The sequence below is a fragment of the Calidris pugnax genome, unplaced genomic scaffold (assembly GCF_001431845.1).
Source record: "Calidris pugnax isolate Ruff unplaced genomic scaffold, ASM143184v1 scaffold60, whole genome shotgun sequence".
Lineage (NCBI taxonomy): Eukaryota > Metazoa > Chordata > Aves > Charadriiformes > Scolopacidae > Calidris > Calidris pugnax.
The window spans coordinates 277,358-303,019 of record NW_015090831.1 but is presented as its reverse complement, the minus strand read 5'-3'; the positions used below and the strand labels follow the sequence as shown (position 1 = coordinate 303,019).

General features: G+C 40.0%; 1 protein-coding gene across 4 annotated transcripts in view; it reads left to right on the top strand.

The window, feature by feature from the left end:
* The window catches only part of MBD5 (methyl-CpG binding domain protein 5), a 95,081-nt gene extending 71,012 nt beyond the window's left edge, over window positions 1-24,069 (top strand). For 3 of the 4 annotated variants that reach the window (XM_014941180.1, XM_014941179.1, XM_014941178.1), the window contains 6 exons: window positions 3,292-3,618; window positions 5,851-6,080; window positions 7,831-9,039; window positions 14,465-14,577; window positions 20,487-20,562; window positions 23,459-24,069. In XM_014941180.1, coding sequence (XP_014796666.1) covers window positions 3,292-3,618; window positions 5,851-6,080; window positions 7,831-9,039; window positions 14,465-14,577; window positions 20,487-20,562; window positions 23,459-23,530 — 2,027 coding nt within the window. In that variant the 3' untranslated portion in view covers window positions 23,531-24,069. The remainder of the gene's footprint in view (window positions 1-3,291; window positions 3,619-5,850; window positions 6,081-7,830; window positions 9,040-14,464; window positions 14,578-20,486; window positions 20,563-23,458) is intronic. The other variant, XM_014941181.1, reaches the window with a different exon arrangement.
* Window positions 24,070-25,662: the final 1,593 nt, after the last annotated feature.

Sequence of the window (25,662 nt, the reverse complement as noted above, 5' to 3'; positions counted from 1 at the left end):
CTCTCTTTCCCCTATTGCAGGAGTAAAAAGTTTCCAAAAAAAAAATATTGCCTGAAATGAACTCCTGCCTTAGAAAATCCAGTGTATCAGAATGTTCCTGCAGGTCAGGCTGATGGCATTCTGCTTTTATCTCAATGACGGTAAGATTTTGCGTGGAAGGTCATTCCCAAGTGGGAGGAATGGCCAATCTGAAGACATTCGGGTATTACCTGGTCCATCTTAAGCTACATTACAACTAGAGAGACAAACATTAAGTGTGTCTCAAAGTGCAGCGACAGAGTTTTGCTTCAGTGAGCAATTTTTCAGCCACCATTATTTAAGAGGCCCCATGTATTTTTAAGTACGGTGGGCATCCGTCTTGTGTCATCTGAGTGGTATGGATTCTTCCATTAAAACCACGTAGGAATGGCTTTGTGGTGGTATTTCTTAAAACTGTAGCTTGGTCTTTAGGGATTTTCCTAATATTTAAATCATTGCAGTGGTTGGAAGGGACCTTTAAGATCATCTCCAACTCTGATAAAACCCATCACTAAACCATGTCACTGAGCACTATGTCAACCCATCTTTTAAATACCTCCAGGGATGGTGCCTCAACCACTGCCCTGGGCAGCCCATTCCAAGGTTTGATAACCCTTTCTGTGTAAAATTTTTTCCTGATAGCCAATCTGAACCTCCCCTGGTGCAACTTGAGGCCATTTCCTCTTGTCCCATGGCCTGTTCCTTGGGAGAAGAGACCAACCCCACCTCTCTACACCCTCCTTTCAGGGAGTTGGAGAGAGCGAGAAGGTCTCCCCTCAGCCTCCTTTTCTCCAGGCTGAAAACCCCCAGCTCCCTCAGCCGCTCCCTCACAAGACTTGTGCTCCAGACCCCTCACCAGCTCCGTTGCCCTTCTCTGGACCAGCTCCAGCACCTCAGTATCTTTTTTTGTGGTAAACTATGTTTTACTGTTGGCTTATTAACAAAAATAGCAAAATACTAAAAGGAAAAAAAAAGTGCACACACCAGCTCCATTGCCCTTCTCTGGACCAGCTGCAGCACCTCAATATCTTTTTTTGTGGTAAACTGTGTTTTACTGTTGGCTTACTAACAAAAATAGCAAAATATTAAAAGAAAAAAAAAAAGTGCATACACGAAAAATCTTTTTAAAGTGTCATCTCAGTAGGTCATGTACATCTTGATGAGTAAACATGTGCTTAAGAGAATCTTTTCTCTTACGTTCCGTTTGGGAGGCATGGCCAGAGGTGGCTTCTCTCCAGAATCTGGTAGCCAGTAGTAGGACAGACACATTGGCAGAAAACAAACTTACTAACCATAGCTGTGGTTTTCACTCATCTCCACCAATAGGTTTGCTGTTATTAACTTCATCTTAATTTCGAGTAATTTCTGAGCAACTTGTCTGATTGTTTGTCAGCTTTTCATTGAAAAATCCATTTTCCACCAATAGGTTTGCTGTTACTAACTTCATCTTAATTTCGAGTAATTTCTGAGCAACTTGTCTGATTGTTTGGCACCTTTTCATTGACTTTTATGGAGAAGTTGTCTATAATTTGGAATTTTGTATTTCTGAGGCCGGGGAGGGCATGGGTGCTGGTTTCTCAGGCACATACGAGGTGTTTCCCAGTCCTGGGGGTGTCAAGATACAGAGCATTTGCAGTTCCTGCCCAGTCTGAGATGTGAAACACAACCCAGTAAGTGGGAATACAGTGGGATGTAGATTTTCGGTGCAGGGTTGGGGTTTTGTTCTTCAAGTGCATATCTTTTTTTTTGTTCTGAAATGCTGCCTGGAGAAATGTACTTGTCATGAAACAGCTTTTATTGCTTGGTTAAGATATTTCTCATCACAGCAGAGTAGGATATCCTCTGCTTTATGATTACAATTTGTTCTTTATCTTTTTTTTTTTAAATTTATTATTTAATTTCTGTACTGAAATGTGATAATGGTGCCTGGGAGAGAGGGTGGGGTCTTTCTTCTTGTGAATTGAATGCAGTGCCTCGTGTACTGTGTTAATTTTGTACCTTTTTGAGTTGTCATAACGTTACAGTACTTGAAAAATGGTATTTTAAGTCACAAATGATGTAAAGATTTGATTCTGTTCTTACCTGTTAACAGCATAGTTGCACATCCCTTTTTCAAATAGTATTTTTTTAGAAAAATGGTTAGTTGCTACTTTCTGATAATCAATACATTCTGATCTCTGTCCTATGAGCTATATTTGCAGGGCAGTTGAGAATGGAAAACTATTTTATTGCATCAAAGCCATAGTTAAATACATTTATAATTATACAATTTTATATACAAGCTGTATATAATTTTAATACATGTTTTTAATGTTTTTTCTCCAATGAATTGCAATGAATAAAGTAGAAAGGCGTCATTCAAGGCAATTTCACTTGCTTTAATTCTCCCCGTCTCCTTTCATGTGGTTTTTGTGTATGACCACTGCCAATTCCAGACTCTGCCTTAAGTGAAAGACAATGAATAATTTATTTCATCCTTCACTTTTGGCAAAGGGGGCTGAAGATACCCAAAACTTTGTTATTCTCTCACTTTTTCCTTGTAACCCCCTCACAGTAAATCCACCCAGTTGGTCTTTCTTTTCATGCCGAGTGATAGATACGATTAGACCACCCCAATTTACACTTTTTTATAAATTGTTGGGGGTTTTTTGTCTGCTAACCTGCCTTGACCATAATGTATTTTGCTCATTAGATTTTATCATAAGCATCATCATGACTTGTAATCGTCATCATTATATTTTTTCTCCAGGAGTCAAAATAATGCTTTAAATGGTAATTCTCCCAAACCCTGTTAATGAAATAGAGATGGAAATAGAGGAGCATGAAGTTCACATCTACATCTAGATCATGTACTCACGTTCTTTCACGCAACATCATTCATGTTTCCCATTGATCCTTCTTCCCAGTAGTTAATTTCATACTGGTCCATAACTAACTATATTAAGTTATGGTTGCTTTTAGGTTTATGCTAATCAAAACATGTGATGAATTAAATCCTCTTATACCCCGACTCAGAGAAATTTAAGGGAAAAACGTGTGTATAGTTAAATCATTTCTGATGAGATATGTCACAACACATAGTGTCTGAAGTAGCTTGATGGAAGATTCATTCATATTTTAAAAGTGCTCGGGCCTGGATGCTCAAAACATTTTCTTTCTCGTTCATAGGTATCAAACATTCCTGGTTTGGATTGACCTGGTTGCTTGATGGCTTCGATGACTGTCTCCCAACAGTGAATATTCTATTAATAATTTTGTTCTTTTGTGTTGCAGGGGGTTCAGGACCATCATCATCGATAGCCATAGCTGGCACCAGCCAACCTGCCATCACGAAGACAACATCTGTGCTTCAAGACGGTGTTATAGTCACTACTGCAGCTGGAAACCCTCTTCAGAGCCAGCTGCCCCTTGGGAGCGAATTCCCTTTCGCTGGCCACGAACACTCGCTTCATTTTCCGCAGAACAGCTCTTCAAACAACAATCTTCCACATTCTTTGAATCAAAACCTCCTCAATTCTCTACCTATCTCTTTGCCAGTGAATCAGCAACATCTCCTAAACCAGAATCTATTAAATATACTACAGCCTTCAGCAGGAGAAGGCAAGTCTGAGGTCAACCTCAACCCTTTAGGTTTTCTCAACCCGAATGTAAATGCTGCTTTAGCTTTTCTCTCCGGTGACGTGGATGGGCAGGTATTGCAGCCTGTTCATTTTCAGCTTCTAGCAACCCTCCTTCAGAACCAAGCCCAAGCAGCTGCCATGCTTCCCCTACCATCTTTCAATCTGACCATCTCAGACCTGTTGCAACAGCAAAATAACCCTTTACCCTCAGTAACACAGATGCCGGCCCCACCTGACCATGTGCCGAGCAATCAGGCAGAGAGCAACAGGGTGGAGACCCTTTTAACCAACCCCCTGGGCAACCCCATACCCAGCTTTTCAGGCACTGACACTACTTCTAACCCCCTGCTCCTCCCCGCTGTCTCTGGGGCCTCAGCATTAATGGCCTTGAATCCCCAGCTGGTGGGAGGTGTCCTCAACTCCGCATCGGGCAACACCGCTAATCATCCAGAGGTTTCCATAGCCACCTCCTCCCAAGCAACCACTACCACAACCACTACATCATCAGCAGTGGCAGCACTGTCTGTCTCAACCCTGGGTGAAAAAAAAAAAAAAAAAAAAAAAAAAAAAAAGGAAGAGGGTTGGGGAGGGGGAATTTCGGATTCTAGTTTCTATTTTTAAAGGCTCCATTTTATCATACTTCTTTTTTTTTTTGTGAGGCTTTTGTATGTTACAGGTTATTTATTTCTCTTGAGCAAAACATAAACTGTCATCGTAAGAAATTTAAAATACGTTCTAATTTACCTCAGTAACGTTCGATACTGGTTTGGGAAATTATTTCATATTCCATTCTTAATCCTGATGCCACCTTAGACCTACTCTCTCCACCTTAAAAATTCCCTAAAGCAATTGGACTTGTTTCCTTTTCCCAAAGCCCAGGTGCGTCTCTGGGATGCAGCGTTGCCTTTCAAGTGCGTGTGGCATCACAGGGTTAGTGCGAGTGGCTGCGCAGTAGGTGACAAATGGCCAAGGGCTTTTTTCCAAACTAATCAAAAAGGGCCAAAACCCTAAGCACACCCCCCGAAAAGTAACCCAGAAAGCACTCGAAGCAGGTCCTTGCGCCAGTTCAAAGAGGAAGGTTGCTCTTCCAGCCCTTTATTGTGTATTTGGATTTTTTCTCATTTGTCTTTTAGTTTTTTTATTTTAGCTTGTAGCTTAGAAACCCAAGGAATCTCACTTGACAAACACCTACATCCCAAAACAAGTGATTAAAAAGCCCTTAAATACAAGGTGTTTTTCTTTCTCCAGGGTCTGTTGATGATTTTTACCAAGAGTATGTAATACAGTTAATACCCCTCTGTTGTTTGATCTACGTAATCTAATAAATAGACTAATAGGAAGAATTAAATAGTGGCAAAGAGCTGTATTTTAATGTAATACCTCATACTTACCTACTAAATGGCTACCGTGAACTCAACCCCGCTTTACATTTTTCCATGTAAAATACAACTAACCAGTGATCCTGCAAATGGCAATTTTTAAGAAAAACATGAGCTTTTAATTTTTAAAAAAAAAAAAAAGCAAACCAGGAAATGGATACATTTTTAAGCTTTATTATTTCATAAAGTCAGGTTCGACAGCGTATTTATTATACTGGAACTATGATTTTCATGTAAAGTGAGATTTTTGCGTAATACAAAAATTTAATACAGTTGTTTCTCTAGAATATATTAAAAAAAATTGTTTAGAGTGTTGGCTGACGTGTGTGTGAGCCAAAAAGCCTTTGCTCACGTGCAGTGAGCTCGCGTTATTTTGTAATAGTTAATGAAAAAAAAAAATAGTTTTGTTGAGTTTTTTAAACTATTTTCTCTTTCTCTCTCTCTCCTCCTCCTCCTCCCCCTCACCACCCCAGTACTGTTTGAAGCAATCACTCTTTGGAAACTTAAGAGTGAGATTCCAAGACACCGAATATCCTAGAAGCTCACTCTGCCCTACTTGGCTGTGTCCCCTTCCAAAGGCAAAGACAGTCATGGCAGAAACCTTTAGAAAGAGTCCAGATAGATGTGACATGCAAAAGAAGCCATACTGAAGAACTAAAGGAATAAAGAGTAGGAGACACATGCCTTGAGGACCATTCCGTAGAAGATTGAAGGGGAAAGGAGTTGTTTGACAGAGGCATTTGCTTAGCAGTCAGTTAAAATTTGAGTCGGGGAAATTCCTCCTGGCTGTCGAAAACTACACTGACTCGTGTTTCCTTGTGTTTGAATTACAGGTGACATGTCATCTATAAACACTACTTTGAATAACCATCAGCTGAGTCATCTCCAGTCGCTCTTAAACAACAATCAGATGTTTCCTTCAAATCAGCAGCAACAGCAGCAGCAGCAGCAGCAGCACCTTCTCCAGGGGTATCAGAACATGCAGGGCTTTCAAGGCCAGCCCCCAATTCCTGGCCCGGCCAACAACCCAAACCCCATGGCGTGTCTCTTCCAAAATTTCCAGGTAGAAAGCACAATTAAATCCATACTCAAAACAAATGTGCAACTCTCAGGAGGTAAAATTATATCCTCCAGGGTCTGGTGGCTTTGCTGCGTGATTGAGCCAATATGGTACATACAATCCCTTGTCTCTTTCAGGAGTTTGGGGATTTTGCAAATCAGTAACATTTGTTGCTGAAATTTTATACTTTCTTCCTTAGAAATAGACTGTAGTTGCTTTAGAAAGAATGACTCTGCGTGGATTGAAAAAAAAAAATGCTATGTTTGTTATGACATTTACTAGTCATTCTTAGCAAAACTATTTTCCATTTTGCAGAAATGATCATAAATTCCCCTTTAGACCACTCTAACAATTCCGTGGGGAGAAATAAATATTGATACCACTTTCTAGTAATTAGAAACTAGATAAGTGATTATAAGTGACCCTGTGTGCCAGTCCTCTTATATTCCCACTGACGTTGGGTGAGAGAGCTAACTGATGTGGATTGTACAGACTGAAGGAAACGGGCATTAAAATGAATATACAATGACAAACTGGGCAAAAATGATACCTAAATAGACAATTCTTCATAATGCGAGTTGAACTGTTGAACTAACATACTGACAGGAAATGTAGCAACCAAAATAGGTAACAAAACCAGAGTTAAAATGCATATTTATTATGATTCACTATTACCCTGGTTGCTGCAGAACTCAAGACGGAGGCTGCAGATAGTGCCAGAAACTGCTTTTACCCTTTAAAAAGGAAAAAAGAAGACGTGTCATTTTCTCAGTGTAGATGTTTCAGGGCTATTGCAAAATCACAGTCCTCTAACTGCCCACTATCTCTCTTGGTTTTCCTGTGAATTTCGGTAGCTTTATCTCGGTATTTTTTGCTTCAGATTCTCAGTTGTATAAACAGTAATGGTAAGTATTTAAAGGAGCTTTGGGGAAACATTTTACCCTTGTTTTTTATATTATTATTTTGTTGTTATAGCATTATTATTGACACCGTCTTCACCGCCTACGTATGTGACAAGAAATATAAAAAGCAGAGTTGCTTTAATCTGAAGGTTCCAGTTTGCTGTGGCAGTGCCTGGCGTTAGAGCTGCAGCGCAGAGGGATGCAGGGCTTACAGGGGACTGAAGGAAAAAGAGATCCCACAAGAGAAGGACAAAACCAAAAGGGAAAAACCAGAAATGCTAGCCAATTCCGAAAGGAAAGCGATGGCCTCCGTTCCAGAAGTCGAACGGGGAGCATATGGGGAGCCCAGAGGAACACTTGGTAGGGAGGAAAGAAGGAAAATTAGGGTCTGGGAAGGAAGGAAAGAGAGCAGTTGAGAAGAGAAATGTTGACCTTGGTGGAGTTGTTTAGGACTTGGGAGCAAAAAGGAGGGTGCTGGACTTCCATCGGAAGAAGAAATCCCTGAAATTACTCTGAAGGAGATGGTAATGTAGTTTCAGCAGTGCATGGTAGGCTGTATCAATTCATGCAAGGCAACTGTTTTGATCCACGAAGCAAAGTCTAAAAGCCAGTGGTTTTCTTTTCCTCTAAATCAGGCTTTTTTTTCTGTTTTCTCTCTCCAGCTGGTGCAGCATTAAACTTCATAAGTGATGTATAACCAAAATAAATTATGTGCCATAACAAAGAGTCACCCTGGCCACCATCCTCATTTTTTTTATTAAAGTGAAACAGAGTTTGTCTGTTGAAATGCAACTTTGGGCAGAAGAGTAGCAATTTCCATCTTTTTCTCTGCTTTTTTTATTTTTTTCCAGGTGAGGATGCAGGAAGACGCTGCTGTCCTAAACAAGAGAATGATCACTCAAATGGGAATGGCGCCGGTTCCTGAGAGCTCCAACACTATGCTTCCTCCTTTCCAAGAAACATCTTGTGATCTGCAGCAAAGGACTGAACCCTCTCTTGGACAACAGGCGAAGGACAACCTCAACCTCGCTGCTCAGGGTGATACGTCGGTGGACGCCATCTACAAAGCGGTTGTAGATGCTGCAAGCAAAGGAATGCAGGTGGTGATCACCACTGCCGTTAGCAGTACAACACAGATGAGTCCCATTCCAGCTTTGAGTGCCATGAGTGCCTTCACAGCCTCAATTGGTGACCCGTTAAATCTTTCTAGTGCTGTCAGCGCGGTAATCCATGGAAGGAACGTTGCCGTTTCTGATCATGAAGGTAGGATAAGGAACAGTAGAGGAACGCGAATCCTGAAGAATTCAGAGCACGGTAAAAATTCAAGTGAAGGGGATGGGTATGAATATTACAAATCAACCAGTTGTAACACACCCAAAAAACAGTGGGAAGGGGAGCAAAGTCCTGTCAGTGAGATAAATAGATGGAAATGTGATGAGTTTCTAGACCACTCTGCCCATATCCATAGTAGTCCTTGTCACGAAAGGCCCAATAACATCTCCACACTGCCATTATTGCAAGGCGAGCAGCATCAGATACTGTTATCACAGCGAAACTGTCAAAGTGATAAAATGTTGGAGGAGAATTTCAGGTATAACAATTACAAAAGAACTATGATGAGTTTTAAGGAAAGACTGGAGAACACTGTGGAACGATGTGCACACATAAACGGCAACAGGCCTCAGCAGAACAGAGGATTTGGGGAGTTGCTGAACACTTCTAAACAAGACCTGATTCTGGAAGAGCAATCTCCAAGTTCCTCAAACAGCTTGGAAAGTTCGTTGGTTAAAGACTATATCCATTACAATGGAGATTTTAATGCCAAAAGCATTAATGGGTGTGTGCCTAGCCCTTCGGATGCTAAAAGCATCAGTAGTGAAGATGACCTAAGGAACCCAGACTCCCCTTCTTCAAATGAGCTGATACATTACAGGCCGAGGACGTTTAATGTTGGCGACTTGGTCTGGGGCCAAATCAAAGGACTGACTTCATGGCCTGGAAAACTAGTAAGAGAAGAAGAAGTTCACAATTCATGTCAACAAAACGCTGAGGAGGGGAAGGTATATTTATATATATCTATGCACATATCTATCTGTCTATATGCACATGTACCTATGCCCATACAAGTGTTTATCAAACCTATCTCGGTCCATTCTTTATTTTATTCTTTGTCTCTTATTTTAATAGTGCAAATTGCTTTTTTTTTTTTTTCATAATTATAGCTTGCACAACTGAATTTTTCCCATAGTTATCTGAGATACTTCTACCCATGCCATGAAACAGATTATATATTTGTGCACAAAAGACTTGCTACACAAAAAATATTGTTAATGAAAAATTGTTTAACTTACTTTGTGGATTTAGTTGAACTTCTGGTCGTGTCCAAAGAAACTGATATGGGGATATCTCAAAATGTTAAAAACTGCAAAAAAGGAAAACCAATCTAATCAGGTTGAGGGGTCTGTAATAAGTAAAAGCTCTCTGATTGACACGTACACTCTTATTTAAGAAGAAACGCATGTGCATTTTCACCTTGAAAGCAGGTTTTGACCATCTTTTAATAGTGAGGAAAGCACTCCAATTTACTCTTTCACACTAAATTCCTTTTTTTATTGACAAATCATATGCTTGTTGGGGAATGTACAGAAAATACAGTTGTCAGGAGTTATTGGTTATTTTATTATGATAAATATTTCAAATTTTAGTCTCCCCTATTTGAATAATATTTTATTTTTTGAGTTCTTATAAAACATTTCGCATCTTCCATATATAAATACTTTGAAGTGCCATTTTATAAAAAGCAAATTTTAAAAATATGTGAGCAGAAAGGAAAGACATAATGAAATAACGTTTTACCTCTGGCACTAAGAAACCAAACCATTTAAAAATTAGGTCTTTTTCCCCATAAACCTGCCTAGTACGTTGCACAACGTTTGTAAGAACCTAAGAACGGTGATAGTGCGTTGGGCAAAAGTATCCCTTTCCCCTAAATGTGGCCAACAGCAGATATCCAGAGGAGAGAAAGTCCAAGAAGATGTTGATGAGGGCTTCTTCATCAACAGCCTCCCACCGGTGAGGCTGGAGGAACTTCTTGAGCTGGAACTGGTGTCTCTGTGGTGGAACCACTGCTGGTCTTAGCGCAGGTTGTGATCGTAGGGTGACCTGAGGCTGATGTGCAAATGTCATTTCCCCAAACAGTCCAACGAGTCTTTGATGAATTGGTGCTGTAAATAACCAGGGTGATGTTTGGCCAGCGTGGTTTCAACCCTGGTTCAAGAGAACTTTAGTCTCTATTTGCCAGTGGCAAATCTCTTGGCCACAAAGGTTTCAAAGAGCTCCCTTCTGCGTACGCTGAACCCAAGTATTTACTTTATGGAGAAATCACTAAGCTTTAATAATAATATTTGAATGCCTACGAGCTCATTCCTTAGAAAGGTTAGATCCCCAAGTTACAAGTCAGTTTATAAAGTATAGGCAGAGGAGATGGATGACAAAGTATAAAAGATAAAACTGGAAGAATTAAGAGGTGTACAATATGAGTTACAAATTTGGTAATTACCCTGCACATATATTCCAGGTATATGCATTTTTGTATTAACTTCTCAAAATTGTATATCCATGTCTGTTTGATTGTTCTGATATATTTGAAGAGCTTATGGTTTATAACTTTTGTAAAGAGGTGAAATATTTTTTTTTTCCATTTGCATTCCTTAGCAATTTCATAAGTTTACTCCCCAGTTTGCGGCTACCAGAATGTAGAGTGGCTTTCGTGGAAACCCACCTTTAATTTTGTGTCTCTTATGTACATTATAGAAGCATTGTGTGATATTATATTCAGTAGCACAGGTTTTTATTGTTTTTATATTGAAACCCAAACAGCAGGGAAGCATGTGCAGTGCTGTCAAGGCACTTGTGGAGGCAGCAAGAGAGACTGCTTCAAGTTCTTCATCAGGAAGTCCCACGTAATGGACCACCTCTCCCATCAGAAGGCTTTTAATTTAATAATAATAATTTTAAATCTAAAAAAAAAAAAGTCTAATTTTTTCCCAGTAAGAAGTACAGAGTGAATGACCATTCCAGAGGTCAGGAGTTGAGATTGAAAGGGGGGATACAAGGAAATACGGAAGAGGTGAAAATGTAAAAATTCTACATAATGGTTGTGTTTTTAGTTGAAAATAGGCAGGAACTCCCGTGCACCTGTACTCGTGTTCAGACACTCCTCTAACATGCTGTACGGCTACATTCTTTAGATGTTTGGGCAGACTGGTCTGAAGAAAGGTAAAAAAAAAAAAGCAAAACCAAAACACACCAAACCAAAAAAAAAAAACCAACCCAAAAATCCTTGAAAACTAAAAAGAAATAACCTTGCAAATCAAATGGTCTTCAGAAATTCTGCGCTTCAGAAAACCCTGAAAAGTTTCAATTGATGGTGGGAGTCACAGCAGCAGTTCTGAAAATTGTATTTTCTGCAGAGCTTTCTTAAAACATCTTTTAAAGTATTTGTATAATCAAATATTGACCTCCTATATTGTAACATTAGTTTTGCTATGCTGTTGGGATTTCATGGCACTTTGTATATGCTCTGTTCTTTATATCATACATAATTTAATTTTTTGTTTCCATTTTAAAAGACTTTGGGTATTAAAAGCAATAATGCCTCTGTTTGAAGAGCAGCTAGAACGGTGTTTCCTGAACAGGAGAAAGGAGGAATATTGCACTTTTGTTTCCTAATGAACACTTGCTTTTTGGCTATTGGAAAATGGAAGAGGAACCCAAGGGGAGCGCACCGGTAGCAGCAGAAATTCCTGAAAAGGGAAGAAGCAAGCCTGGAGCTACGTGCGTCCTAAAACGGAGGATGTGTATTTCATTAAGTAATTGATTTGATTAATATCCAAATCCAATCACCCAAACGGGAACAAGGCTTTGAGAGCAGCAATGTGGAAGTCGAAGGGTTTGTGTGAGAAGTTGCCTGATGTTAGTGTGTTTCATGGTGATTCATATGGGCCAAGTATTGTCCTGGGTAGGACTTTCCAGCAGTCAAACTAGGGGTGTTAAACTGGGATTTTATAGTTCTACTGATAATAATAAGTGTGATTTCTCAGTGTCCTTGAAAGTCCCATTTGTATGTATTATTTAGTGATGTAATGGCTTATTGTAAATGAAGGTATATGATATTATTCATTCAAATATTTATCTGTTATAGTTCCTTCCAATACCATGTTACGTTGGCAATTTGATACTACTGCTTCCAAAAAAAGTGCTGGCAGGTTTTTTACTGTTCTAACCTCACAATTCCGGTAACGAAGATACTGATTCCTTTTTGTAACTTATGTCCCTTGTGACCCAAACGTGATATAACCCCTTTATAAAAATATTCACCATTGAACTTTCTCGTATATGTAATGGCAGACACCTACAGCCCTTTGCAGAATTTCTTCCTTTTATACATATATATATATATCAGGGATGTGGATAATGTATAGTTTAGCATTTATGGCAACTTTATCTCGTAGTAGAGTGTCCAAGGTAAAGGATCAAGATGATTATGTCACTGCTCTTTAATTCTGTTCAATTTGAAACAATGTAAGTTGATTTTTTTAGCTGTTTTCCAAACATTCTATAAAATGAAGGCCTGAGCTGTAGTGTATTGCAGACAGAGACACGTTGCCTCTGATAATTCCATTTTAACGGAGGAGACGTAACGTAGAAGCTTCTGAAGGTGTTTTGCTCATTTTGTGGGTCTCGTGGGCCTTTTCTTCTCATGTTTATGCCTAGAAAAGCTCCGCAGGTTTTAAATAGGTGGTATTTCTTATATATGCATTTATATTTTTCCAAAGTCTGATAAGGAGAAGAATTATTCCAGGTATTCGCAGACTTACGTGAAAAGCAAGCACAGTTTTAAGGGAAAAAATGAATGTATTTTATGAAAATAGACATCTTGCCTCCCCATGTGCAGGTTTCACCAATAATGACTCGTCTTGTAAGTCCCTGAAACGACTGCATTTCCCAATTTCATTGTCAGATGCATCAGTTCGAGACATGTGAAATTTGGTCTAAACATGTATTTATATTGGGCCTCATTTCCCGAGATTTTGATAACTTGCTCACTCATTAACTTCACGTTGTCACGTCTAAAATTCAGTTTCATTGCAAATATGAATTATTTAGCGATTGAAAGGGTAGGTTTAGAGGGAATTTGCATTTAAATTTCTTTTTTGGGATTGTATATAGGCGTGCTTAATAAATTTGTGTTTATAGAATTCATTTTCCTTGTGTCAGAATACAAGCTGTACTTTTCAATAAAACAAATGCTATATAAGGTTCTTGTTAAGTTATACGAAGATGAAAAAATGAGCAAAATGTCGAAATACTGACAAAGAAAAAGGAATTTATCCATTCATTTTCTTTGGATTGGTGTGTTTAAATACTTTTTTTGTTTGTTTTTACAAGCAGAAATGACTGAGCTAAATCAAAATGATATACAGAGCTAAGTGGCCTAATGTTCTGAGGATGCAAATGATGAAATCATACAGATGATATAATTAATTTTCTGTGATGTTTGTATTGTTTATACCAGAACTACCTGGTCCCTCTGCAGCGGTGCCAGTGCTTTTATGCAGTGATTTGTATTCAGGCTGCTTAAAAGATGATCATTCTGGTTGATTTCAAGAGAACTTAAATTTCCAGTTAAAGTGCTTTAAATACCAGCTCAGCCACCCTGTTGAGCACGGGCTCAAATTCATTCCTGGCTCGGCAGATCATTGAAATATGTGCTTTAAGTAAAAAAAAATAATAATAAAAAAGATCTTTCATTCCTGGCTCGGCAGATCATTGAAATATGTGCTTTAAGTAGAAAAAAATAATAATAAAAAAGATCTTTCTCAGGACTAATCAAAGCAAATTCTAGTTAAGAGATTTGTAATGCATAAATAAACTTGTCACTTGCCTGCCCCCTCTTTTAACTTAAGCTCATACCGTGGCTCTTTGGGAACAGGAATGAGTTTGGCCGTGCCATTAGTGGTGTTGTTGAGCCTTAAATGCTTCATCCTGAGATTGGAGGTGATGTGAAAGGCTTTGGTGTTGATGGCATCTGTAAAAATTGCATCGTATCTACTAGGCAGCCTGGGATTTTAATGCGTTCCAGGTGGTCTCAAAGTTGTAAAATACATTTGTAAACTGTGAGTACAGAACAGGAGTGTTCGTATTAACACTATAAAGACAAACAAGGTTTTAAAAATGTTATTTTCCCCTCTTAGTTTTGTTTTCTTCAATGTTGTGGCTTTGTTTTGTGCATTTCTATTGCTAGTGGTGTAGACATCTAGAGAAATTACAATATATATGTATATGTACGAGGGGGTGTGTATAGCCATACATTAATTTATTCTTTGCTGAGAAGGTTATAGTGTCGTATGGATGCAGTGAAAATTAGGCTCCGTGATAATGCATGTCTAGCAGTAAAGTAAAAGCAGTGTTTAATAATTGCAGGTCTGGGTAATGTGGTTTGGTGTTCATACCTTCACTCAGGTGGAGCCAGAGAAGTTGAAGACACTAACAGAAGGTCTAGAAGCTTACAACCGAGCCAGGAAAAGGAACAGAAAGTGAGTAAAGGCTCATTTATTTACTAGTGAAATGGAATAATTAAATTATTTTCCTTCCGAAGACTCTCATTCTGGGGAGTCGAGCAGATCAGCCAACCCGAAGAGTTAATTTTCTGAATTTCTTGCATTGGTTATGATAATCATCGCAGATCTTTGATATCTGCATTTTTATTGCATCTTCTGATATTTACAGTAGCCTTTGTAAAATGTCAGCCTGCTTGTTTGAGCTTTCATGTGTAGGATTTCCAATTTACAGCAAAAAAAAAAAAGTTATTACATCAAAACTATTCTGACCAAGTACGCTTTTTTTAACAAGATCTCCCCTTCTTATCTCTCCCCCTCTCCCTCTGGCAGCAGCTTTATTCAGATAAATTGGGTTTATTTCCCATCACAGAGGAGCATTTCACAATTTGTGAAGTTTGGCTGTATTTAAGCAGAGGAGGGGCTCAGGGCAGAGCTTTGTGTCAGACACCTGTGAGCTGTTTGGGTTTATCTACCCTTTTAGCTTCTGTTATGCAAGGACAGAAAGGCTGTGAAACAAGAAATACTAGGACAGGAGGGACCAGCGTAGATAAAAGAATGGTTGACTTAAGGAGAAAAACAAAAAAATCTGGACAGCTCTAAAAGGGTAGAAAAGTAGAACTTGTACTGTGGTTGGATTTGTGCTAGGATGCTGCTGCTTATTTACCGTGGCAGTGAAAATATATTACTTTGTGTGAGAATTGAAAGTCAGCTTGCAGCCCTTGTCTTTAGCACAATAAACGTAGGCTTAAGGGAATTAAATAATTATTTGTCTTCAACTCCTTTTAAGGTGCAAGCCTTTCTTCTATTTATATGTCACGCGGCGCTTAAGAGAAATATTTTTTTATGCCAATGAGACAATGTTGGTGGTTGTTTTTCTCCAAGATCATCCTCAAAAATATCTGACTGGGGTTTAAGGATGTGTGGTGAGAACATCGAAGGGCTTTTGGCAGCTCCCCAGATATTTGCTCCCTAGATATTTGATATTTCGCTGCAGCGAAATACGTGACTCAGGGAAGGTGACACCAGGAGCAAATTTAAAGAGGTGTTAAAGATGAAACAAACAGCACGATTTTAAGGAAAAAAAAAATAATTCTAATTTGCATTTGTATATTTAGCAGACTGCAAGGGTTGTCTGCAGTTCCACTCAATCCAATGGCCTTTTTTTGTGGCGCGTCTGGTTCTGCCCCGTTGGTTGCCCAGAAGGAATCAAATACCCCGGACACTGGGGCACCTGGTTGCCCCTTTCCTGGGGTTGCTTTACAGCCCTTGTGGGATTTTCCTCCATATTTCTACTTGTACTTATTTCGTATTTCAAATCTTTTTGGTATTTCTTCATAGACCCTTCCTCTTTTATCTGCATACTGTTTCAAATTTATTTCAAAATTTATTATTCTCCTTATGGTCTTCTCTCTGGTATGTACATGTCTCTGTAGTATCTTGTTCCACACCAGTCCAGATTTTTTAAAACCTTTAGCATTAGATATAACTGCTCCATGTAGAATATTCCTATTTCTGTTTCCTCCTTGTATAAGTACCAGGCACTTAGACATATTGAGGACTGGCATCAAGTTGAACACTTTAATAATAAAGAAGACATGGGTAAAGAAACCCACGAGGAATTTATGTTGAGGGGGCATGGAGTAGGTCCTGTGTGTTTAGCAGAGCAGGGTTAGTATCTGGGTCCTCCAAATGACACTCAGATACCTTAACCCCATAAATTATTCATTGTGTTCCTACAGTTCTTGTCTCAGCCCTAATATATTGTCCAATTTTGGCAGCAGATGTTACTTAGGGGACTACTGCAGTGGTCTCCTTCACTGCGCAGTCTGGAGTCAATCTCCAATAATTTGTATTTATATTGTATATTAAATATAAAATCATTAAAACTAAATTAAAGATAAGAAATGTCTGTAAAGCTAAAAGCTGTATTACAATAGGGTTGTAATAGGAAGCACCCTAAATCCAGTATTTGTGAATCATAATTCTTAATCTAACCTGAAGTATTAGTTTTTAAATGGGAATGTTTTGTGTATTGAGTTTCTTGGGTTTCTAAACAAGACACCAGAAAAAAAATGTGCCTGTAGCACAATTGATCAGCTTGGCCAAACGCGTGAGCTCTGCTGCACGGAGGTTTGTAACCTCAGTCAATAGCATGGTCTGAAGCATTTTGTGTAGCCCTTCACTAGAACATGTAAGGTGTTTTCCTTGGGGGTATCTGAGAGGCATGGTGTGACTCCTAAACTGTCCTATTTATTCTTGTAGGAAAATGCACTCTGGTACAAACACTGAGCCATCCCAACCTCATTCCATCTTCTCCTCAGCCGTTCTGTTCTTTTCCAAACCACGTCTGTCCTTGCTTCCGGCAGGTCATGATGTAGCAACTTTCTCACCTACCTGGTTGTGGTCTCTAGAAGATTATCTGCTGGAGGTCCAGTCTTCCCTTATCAGAGCCTCATCTGAGCCAAACTTTGCTCTCCACAAGCTTCATGGTTACCTGTATTCCTCTGCCCACTAGTGTTCTCCTGGCCCATTGCATGCAAAGCATCTTCCAAGGGTCATCACCCAATACCAGCATCTCCTTCTCCTGTGGTTTCCTGTGTGATATTTCCCCTCTCTTTCCTCAGGGATGTGCCATTTACCATCCCTACCGGTACCATCTCTACCACCCATACTGGTATTTCAAATTTCAGTTTGAACGTGGCTTCTTAGCGTTGAACAGTCAAGCTTCTGACGTCCCTCCTGGAATTTAAATCCTTCCCCAAAGCTGTTGGCCATGAGAGTTCTTCTACCCTCCTGGAATTTAAATCCTTCCCCAAAGCCTTGAGAGTTCTTCTCAGAGCTGATGTGCTGCTTTTTAATGAGAGGAACAAACTGTTGCTGGAATGTTTTAAATGGTATTTGACAAAAATTGGGATATTTATAGGTTGGTTTGTATCACTATGGACCTGATGCATAAGTTTATCTGACATCAGATTCTCAGGTGTTTTAGCTGCAGCGTTTTGTCTGCAGTAAATGGATATTTCAGTGATGGACACTTTGGAAACTTTTGATTCCCTCAGGGCAGATCATCATCTTCATAGTGAAATGAACATAACAACAGTGTCTGAAGACTACAATTTGAGTGATCATTTATATTTTAAACACTTTCAAATGCCCGTTTTGACTAATAGTAATAATTTTGTAGATGTTGTAAAAAGGGAGGGTTGCTGATAGAGTATAATCTTGATTAAACAACTTTACATCACATACAGGGAGCTTGACATCTGAAATCTGCTTTTAGATGACTTGCAAGTCAGCAGTGTTATCAGTTATTAAGATATCTGCATTAGAAATAGAGCCATATTACCTTTTTAGGAAGTTATGCTGCCACTAAACAGAATTTCATTTGTCACTTATAATATCTATGGGTGCCTTAACTTGTCCAAGTTGCATATCTTAAACTTGGGTTTGCAGTCTGGCTCAAGCAGTTCAGAAACCCAGGTGGACACGTCAGGCTTTGGATGAGAATCTTCATTTCAGTTTATCTTACCATTTCTCTGGTTGATTTAAACTACATGGGATACATAGTTTTAATTTTGCGTGGAATTCCTTTACCACTGTTTTAACTAATTCATTCAAAACCTTAGTTAAACTTGTGCAACTTCGTAAGTGCATGAAGTCCTACTGTACTTCACTTTTGTGCCATCGAGTCAATAAGGCTTCTAGTTTTATTTAATTTCTTGTGCAATTCTTGTGCAAAATGGTGCTAGGGAGTATCTTACTTGAATAGCAAACCTCTGATCTCCGATCTTCTGGCTCCCAGCTGAACTGATGGGGATGAAAACCATCTTGCTGAAGGAGGGGGATGGAATTAGAGAAACACTGGTTGGGTAGTTCCTCTGTGCTACTTCCTTGTCAGTCTTTTGCCAATGCTTTAGGTTGCTATAAATCTTAAAGTCCCAGGGAGGAACATCCCAGCTGATGTGATGATCTTTGCTATAAATCTTAAAGTCCCAGGGAGGAACGTCCCAGCTGATGTGATGATCTTTATTTATTAAAAGGGATGGGATTTTTTAGAAAGTGTCTCCTGTGAAGAACAGTCATACTTTAGAAAGTGTCTCCTGTGAAGAACAGTCACACAATCGTAGACTGGTTCATGTTGGAAGGAACCTTAAAGACCATCAAGTTCCAACCCCCCTACCATGGATAGGGACACCTCCCACTAGACCAGCCCTAGTGACATGGCCATCCTTGGCAGCTTGGGACAAGCCTTTCTGTCACCCTTCTCTGCCATTGTCTTCTCTCATGAGCTGTCTCCCTCTTCCACTCATTTCTGCATCTCCAAAGAAGGGATGTCCTGCTTTGTCCTCTTACATCCTGAGGATATCGTGAAGGATGCTCATAATAAATGTCTCTCATCTCCAGGATAATCTCTTTCTCATCTCTTATTCAGTCATTTCTCTTCATGGTCACTACTCTTTGACAAGACTCTGTCAACAAGCAGAGTACAGCAGAGGGCTACAAAGATGATGAGGGGCCTGGAGCATCTCTCTTACAAGGAAAGGCTGAGGGACTTGGGGCTTTTTAGTCTGGAGAAGACTGAGGGGGAATCTGATCAACACCTATAAATACTTGAAGGGTGGGTGTCAGGAGGATGGGGCCAGTCTTTTTTCAGTGGTGCCCAAGGACAGGACAAGAGGGAATAGGTACAAACTTCAATGTAGGAAGTTCCACCTAAACTTGAGGAGGAACTTCTTTGCTGTGAGGGTGGCAGAGCCCTGGCAGAGGCTGCCCAGAGAGGTGGTGGAGTCTCTTTCTCTGGAGACATTCAACCCCTGCCTAGACCCTTTCCTGTGGGACCTGCTCTGGGTGGACCTGCTTTGGCAGGGGGTTGAACTAGGTGATCTCCAGAGGTCCCTTCCAACCCCATAGCATTCTGTGATTCTGTGACAAGCGATAGTAACATGTGCTCAAGGACTTGAAGCTCTGAGGTGTGATCACAGAGCCATTAGAAGCACGACCTGTGGTGCAGAGCATGGTGTCCAAGTGGGAAACTTCTTTTAAAAAAAAAGAAATATACATAGATTTAGCATGGTGTCCAAGTGGGAAACTTCTTTTAGAAAAAGAAATATACATAGATTAAAAAAAGTCTCTGTAAAATTAGATGTGTGTGGAGCTGCCCAATGGCAGATTTTGGGTTGGAAGAAGAAAGTCTTCTCCTTACCTTTACCATAATCCTTGGTGTTGCTGTCAGCAGCCTAGCAATGTTTTAGAGGACTAATGTGACTTCTTTTCCTCTGGCTCTTTACAGTTAGAAGGGATATTTGACTTTGAGCTTTGTGCTTTGGGTAGGAGGAAAACTTTGTAGATCACGCACTGATTTTTCAAGAAGTTGGCAGTGTCTGTACTTAGACCTTCCCAAAAATATTGCTGAAATGTAACCAGATTTACAGAATAAACATGGCATGTCCCATGGAGAGGGAAGCAGAGGCACGAGAGGGTCAGTAACTCTTGAAGCCCTGAAGAAAGTCCCGAGGAGCTGGAGTTACTCCTGCTCCTGGTCAAAACCCATCAGAGTCTGGCCTTTCGCTAATGATTTTAAAAAAAGATTGCACAAAATGCTATTTATTTTTTTTATTCGTGGATGTAATCCGTCTTGTGGCTATTGTAACTAACATACAACTCACTGAAGTGCTGGCTTTAATTTTAATTCTGTAATTATAACACAAGTCTTTAATTTGCATAATATTATGTATAGGTCTGATCTTACTACACGTGCTGTAACAGCCTGGGAGGCTCTAGTAGAATATGTCCAATGAGTTAATGTGTTTATTATTCATTTTTTTAAAGTTTCTTTTCTGTTCCTAAGAATTACTGATGGCATTATTATTTATTTTTCTTCCTAGAAGTGGAAAGCTAAATAACCATTTAGAAGCTGCTATACACGAGGCCATGAGTGAACTAGACAAAATGTCTGGGAATGTAAGTGCCTTTTCACCTTAGCAATAATTCCCTTTTTTCTGCATTTCTGCACGTGTGTCAGTTGGAGACTGGGACTGTCCGTTTGGGTTGCTTTCTAATATAAATGTTTTTTTATTTTCTTGAATAACGTGGAAATTTCAATATTTCTCCTGCTTGCAAATGTCTGGTCATTCTGAAAAATGGGAAAAGTCGTAGCATTTAAGTTGTGTGGCCAATTATATTATTTTTTATCAGGAGAGATTCCTCGACATATTTCTACATGCGCAGCCTGATATTTGGGTCAGTTCCATTCCCACTCATATTCCATGGGTTTTCTCTGCCTCGTGACACAAAATCAGGCTCATTTCATTTTCAGTTTGAGTAGCAAGATACTGAAACCCCATTTAAGTGTCATTCTTATGAATGTGAAACTCTTTGAATAAAGTTTTCCCCCCATGATATGAAAGATAGTGTCATGGAAGGTAAGTTAAAAAGAAAAGAGTGTTCTTAATCTCAAATCTAATAGTTACACTGTTACTGTATAAGCCCAGGATCTTTCTAATGTATTTCTAATATAAAGTTTGGTTTATATAATGTACTCATCGTCGTATTGAAAACGTGGCTGTAATTTCATTGAAGTATATTGAGAAATGCAAAAAAAGTCTGTCACAGCACATATGACCTGCCATGTCTTGTCATTGATGACTATTCAAATTATTAATTATGAAATAGATCAATACATTAAAAAGGTCTTTTTCCTGATATTCGGTGCTCAGCACTGAAGGTGCTTGTGCATGTGCAAATTCAGAAGTTGTAGTAAAACTTCAGGGGAGCATCTGGAGGATCTAAAAGGAAATGTGTCTGAGCTGCAGGCTCAGAGCTGGCTGCAGAACCACTGAGAAATATTAAATAAGTTATTCAGTAGCTTTTAAGGGCTGATGTAAGTAATAACAAAATCAAATCTTTTGTTTAAACTTCTGAATTTAACAAAATGAGATTGATTTAAAATGATGGAGGTTTTCCTTTTGTCTTCAGAAGGAAAAGGAGAGCAGGATCTGACTGTTGGTCTGTTAGAAATAAATACCAAGGGGTGGGGGGTGTGTTTGGCACCCCCATCCCTGTGTGGGGTACGTGTGTGGGCTGGACCATTCCCCTGAGACCTTCTTTTCATTTATAAATCCAGGAGTACTAAAAAACTCTGTGCTATATGCATTTTATCTCCGGGGAAGCTGCTGTCGATGGGGTTGTTCGGACGAGCTGACGGACCTGCGTGTCGTTACATCGTCCTCCTCCTTTCTATCTTAATTAGTTCATCACACAATTTGTGATCAGGGTCGATTTCCATCAAGGTGATGCTTCCTGGCAACACTCGTAGGGAATCAGTGGTTCCCTTTTTAGTGACTTGCATTTTTTTTCAGCTACTACTGCTCAGACACGAGTTAAATTTTGAATTAAAAGCGCGTGCAAACAAGATAATTAGCTCCCAGCGTTATCGGTGAGAGCTGATGGATACGTAACAAATATTAGCGGTCTGAGGGAACGCAGGACGGACCCCAGGAAGTCATTTAGCAGGATGCTGAAGGGTTTGTTGCTGCTGGAGAGCTGCATCCTGCTTCCACCGACAGATGGTGGTGCCATTCCACGCCAGAGCCGGCGCCTCCCCCCCTCCCTTCCCCACTTGGGTTGTGTTTTGTGCTCAGCCCTCAGTGATGCTCGAATTAATCCAGCTCTTAACTCGAAACTGAACATTTCCTTTTCATGGTTAGATGGAGACAGACTTTACTAAACGTGGCCTGTTCCTTAACAACACCAGCACAGACCTGAATTTGACTTCTCTTTTTTTTTTTTTCCTCCTGTTACCAATATTTTGTCACCACCTTCTTCCTACTGTTTTGCTCTTGTCACGGTGATGTGCAAAGGTTTGTGGCTGAGAGTTCAGGACCAGAGGATCCACCGACAGATGGTGGTGCCATTCCACGCCAGAGCCGGCGCCTCCCCCCCTCCCTTCCCCACTTGGGTTGTGTTTTGTGCTCAGCCCTCAGTGATGCTCGAATTAATCCAGCTCTTAACTCGAAACTGAACATTTCCTTTTCATGGTTAGATGGAGACAGACTTTACTAAACGTGGCCTGTTCCTTAACAACACCAGCACAGACCTGAATTGGACTTCTCTTTTTTTTTTTTTCCTCCTGTTACCAATATTTTGTCACCACCTTCTTCCTACTGTACTGCTCTTGTCACGGTGATGTGCAAAGGTTTGTGGCTGAGAATTCAGGACCAGAGGAATCTGAAGTTGGGGCAGGGGAGGGTTAGATGAGATCTTGGGAAGAATGACTTTCCTGAGAGGGTGGTCAGGCCCTGGAACAGCCTGCCCAGGGAGGTGGTGGAGTCACCATCCCTGGACATATTCAAGAAACGTGTAGATGTGGCATTTTAGGGCATGCTCTAGTGCTGAGATTGTTGGGTTGGGTGTTTTGGTTTTTGGGGTTTTGGGGTTTTTTTGGTGGGTTTTTTGGGGTTTGGGGGTTTTTTTGGTGGGTTTTTGGGGGTTTGTTTTTTGGTGTGTGTGTGTGTATGGTTAGACTCAATGATCTCAAATGTCCCTTCCAACCATTCTGTGATTCTGTGAATTTGTTGTCATTGCAGTTTGGGGTTCAGTTCCTCATTATGTCATTCCACAATTACTGTAGCAGGTGCTTTTCCCCAGGTGCCTTTGAGAGGTACCAACTGTGACAGGAACCTTTGTCTCCCCCGTGCCTTAAAGTTCTTTAGTTCCTTTTAATTCAGGCTTCCACGTAGACATGAAATAATGACAACCATTTCATGACAGAGCTTGATGCAATCCTGTAGCTCGTTGTTTACTGGTTGGTTCCTTTGACCAATATTCTTTGCTAACTTCTAAATATACTTCTTTTTAGGTCCACCAAATCCCCCAGGGAGACAGACAAGTGAAGCCTCCAAAGCCCAAGAGGAGGAAGATCTCTAGATAACATTGAATGTCTTTGTTACTGGTCCAGTGCTTATCGAAACGAACGTGCACAAAAGTCTATGTGTAGGTATTGATATAGAGGTGGTTATATCAATATTTATATGAAGACGGATAGATCCCATCGCAGGGTGCTACACGGATTAGTGGTACAATATTTTTGATGATTAGGAGGGATAGCAGTTGCTGGATAAGCCAATCAGAAATCTTGGAAGGTTGCAGTAACAATGTCAGATGATTACTGAATTTTTTTTTTTTTTTTTTCTATAATACTAAAATTGTGATTATAAGAAATAGTCCAAATGTTTCTGAGAAATTTTCATTGTGTATATAGATAATACAGAATTTCATGGTGATATCTGAAATGTAAATATTGTACAATATTGTCATGTACAAGCGTACCTAATGCACACTTTATCTTTTATTGTACAAAAAATAGTGTACAAAATTCTTTGGTTTCTATTGAGTACACATACAAGAGACTACCAGTGTAAAGTGATAAATAAAAATACAGCCTAAATGCTTTTATATGATAATGTAAAAGATGCTGTTTTTGTATTTAACAGCAGAGAGAAGGCATGATTATGTAATACCTTAATTATGACATACACTTCACGCCACTTTGAGTGTCCATGGATGCTGTCTGTTTGGAATGAACCTTGCCTGGAAGCGCTGTGCTCCCCTCAGGGCTCTGTAGGAAGAGCTGCAGAGATTCCCCAGGGGGTGTGGGATCACAGCTCTTCACTCAGAACTCAAAAGGCTGCAACGAGCCGTTGCGTTTTTATTTACTTAACTTTTAAAGTAGAAAACGCTGTAGATTTTATTAAAAAGGAAAAAGAGAAAAGAAAAAAAAAAGTTAGACTATTTTAGTCAACCGTTTTCTGTAGTTAAAGTTTCATAGCCACCTGAGAAACTAAACAGTTTATACCCCCTCCTCTCCCCTTAACGTTGACCCCCCTCAAAACCCCTAGATTTATTAGCTTAAATTATCTAATGTCATTAACCATCGTGTTGACTTTCCAGGGGGCAGAGGCCCTGCCTTTAATAATGTGATCGGGATCAATTACGGTTTGGTTTCGCAGTAGAATGAAAGGGCAATGCTCTGTGCTCCACAGCATTCCCAAAAGGAATTCCAGTATCCAGCTCGCAGTATTAAAACAAAATTAAAAAATTAAGGGTGGCTTACAAAACTATTAGCAACAGTAATTTTTATCAGTATTATGTAACATATCAGATTTATTTTATTTAAAAAGAATTATTTATACCATTAACAGATTCTTATATATATTAATGTGGCTGAAATGTGCAGGTTAAATCTATTAACCAAATTATTTATGTTATATTAAGTGAGAAATGTGAAACATATGTAGAGAAGAAAAAAAAAAAATTAATACACTACAGATTTAAAAGTCTAAAGCTATGAGCCATTATAAAATTAACGACCGGAAGTGTAGCACAACATGATTTCCATTTTATTTCCAGTTTTTTCTTTTGAACACGGATGGTGGTGATGGTGATGGAAGCCGTGTCTCCAGGGCTTCCCAAAATAACTCTCCGATCACCATTCCTGGTCCCGGGGTGGAGTTTGTACCCCCCCACCACCACCTCTTCGTCCGGGACCACCACGTTACCTCAGATTTCCTTTTATTTTTTTCCCTCCCCCCTAAATTCCCTAAAAAATCGGACTTTTTAGCTAAGGACTGGCAGTGATCAGCATCCTGGGAAGCCGGCGGGATCGCCGCTCTCCAGATCCCCGGCCCCCGGGCGCCAGGATCCACCACCCCATCCTTCCCCACTCGGGTCCCAACCAACCTCCTCTCTTGGGAAGGAGGTGACCCCCCAAACCCCAACCGTCCCCTGGAGGACGAGGGGACCCGGTGCCCTTCCCAGCTACCTCTGGGCTGGCCCCTGGGCTTCCTGGTGTCTGGCAAAGCGGCTCTCCCTCCTCCTTGCCCAACCCAAGGGATCGCCGTGGCCACCTTGGCTACAGGGGCCTGGAGGCAGGAGCCCTTCCTTCCACGGGGTAGGTTCATTTGTCTTCTCCATAACGCCACCGTCCTCCACGCCACGCTCACGTGAAGTGATTGAGTTGATTTGACTATTTTTCTTTTCATTTTTAATTAATTTTTTGGGGGG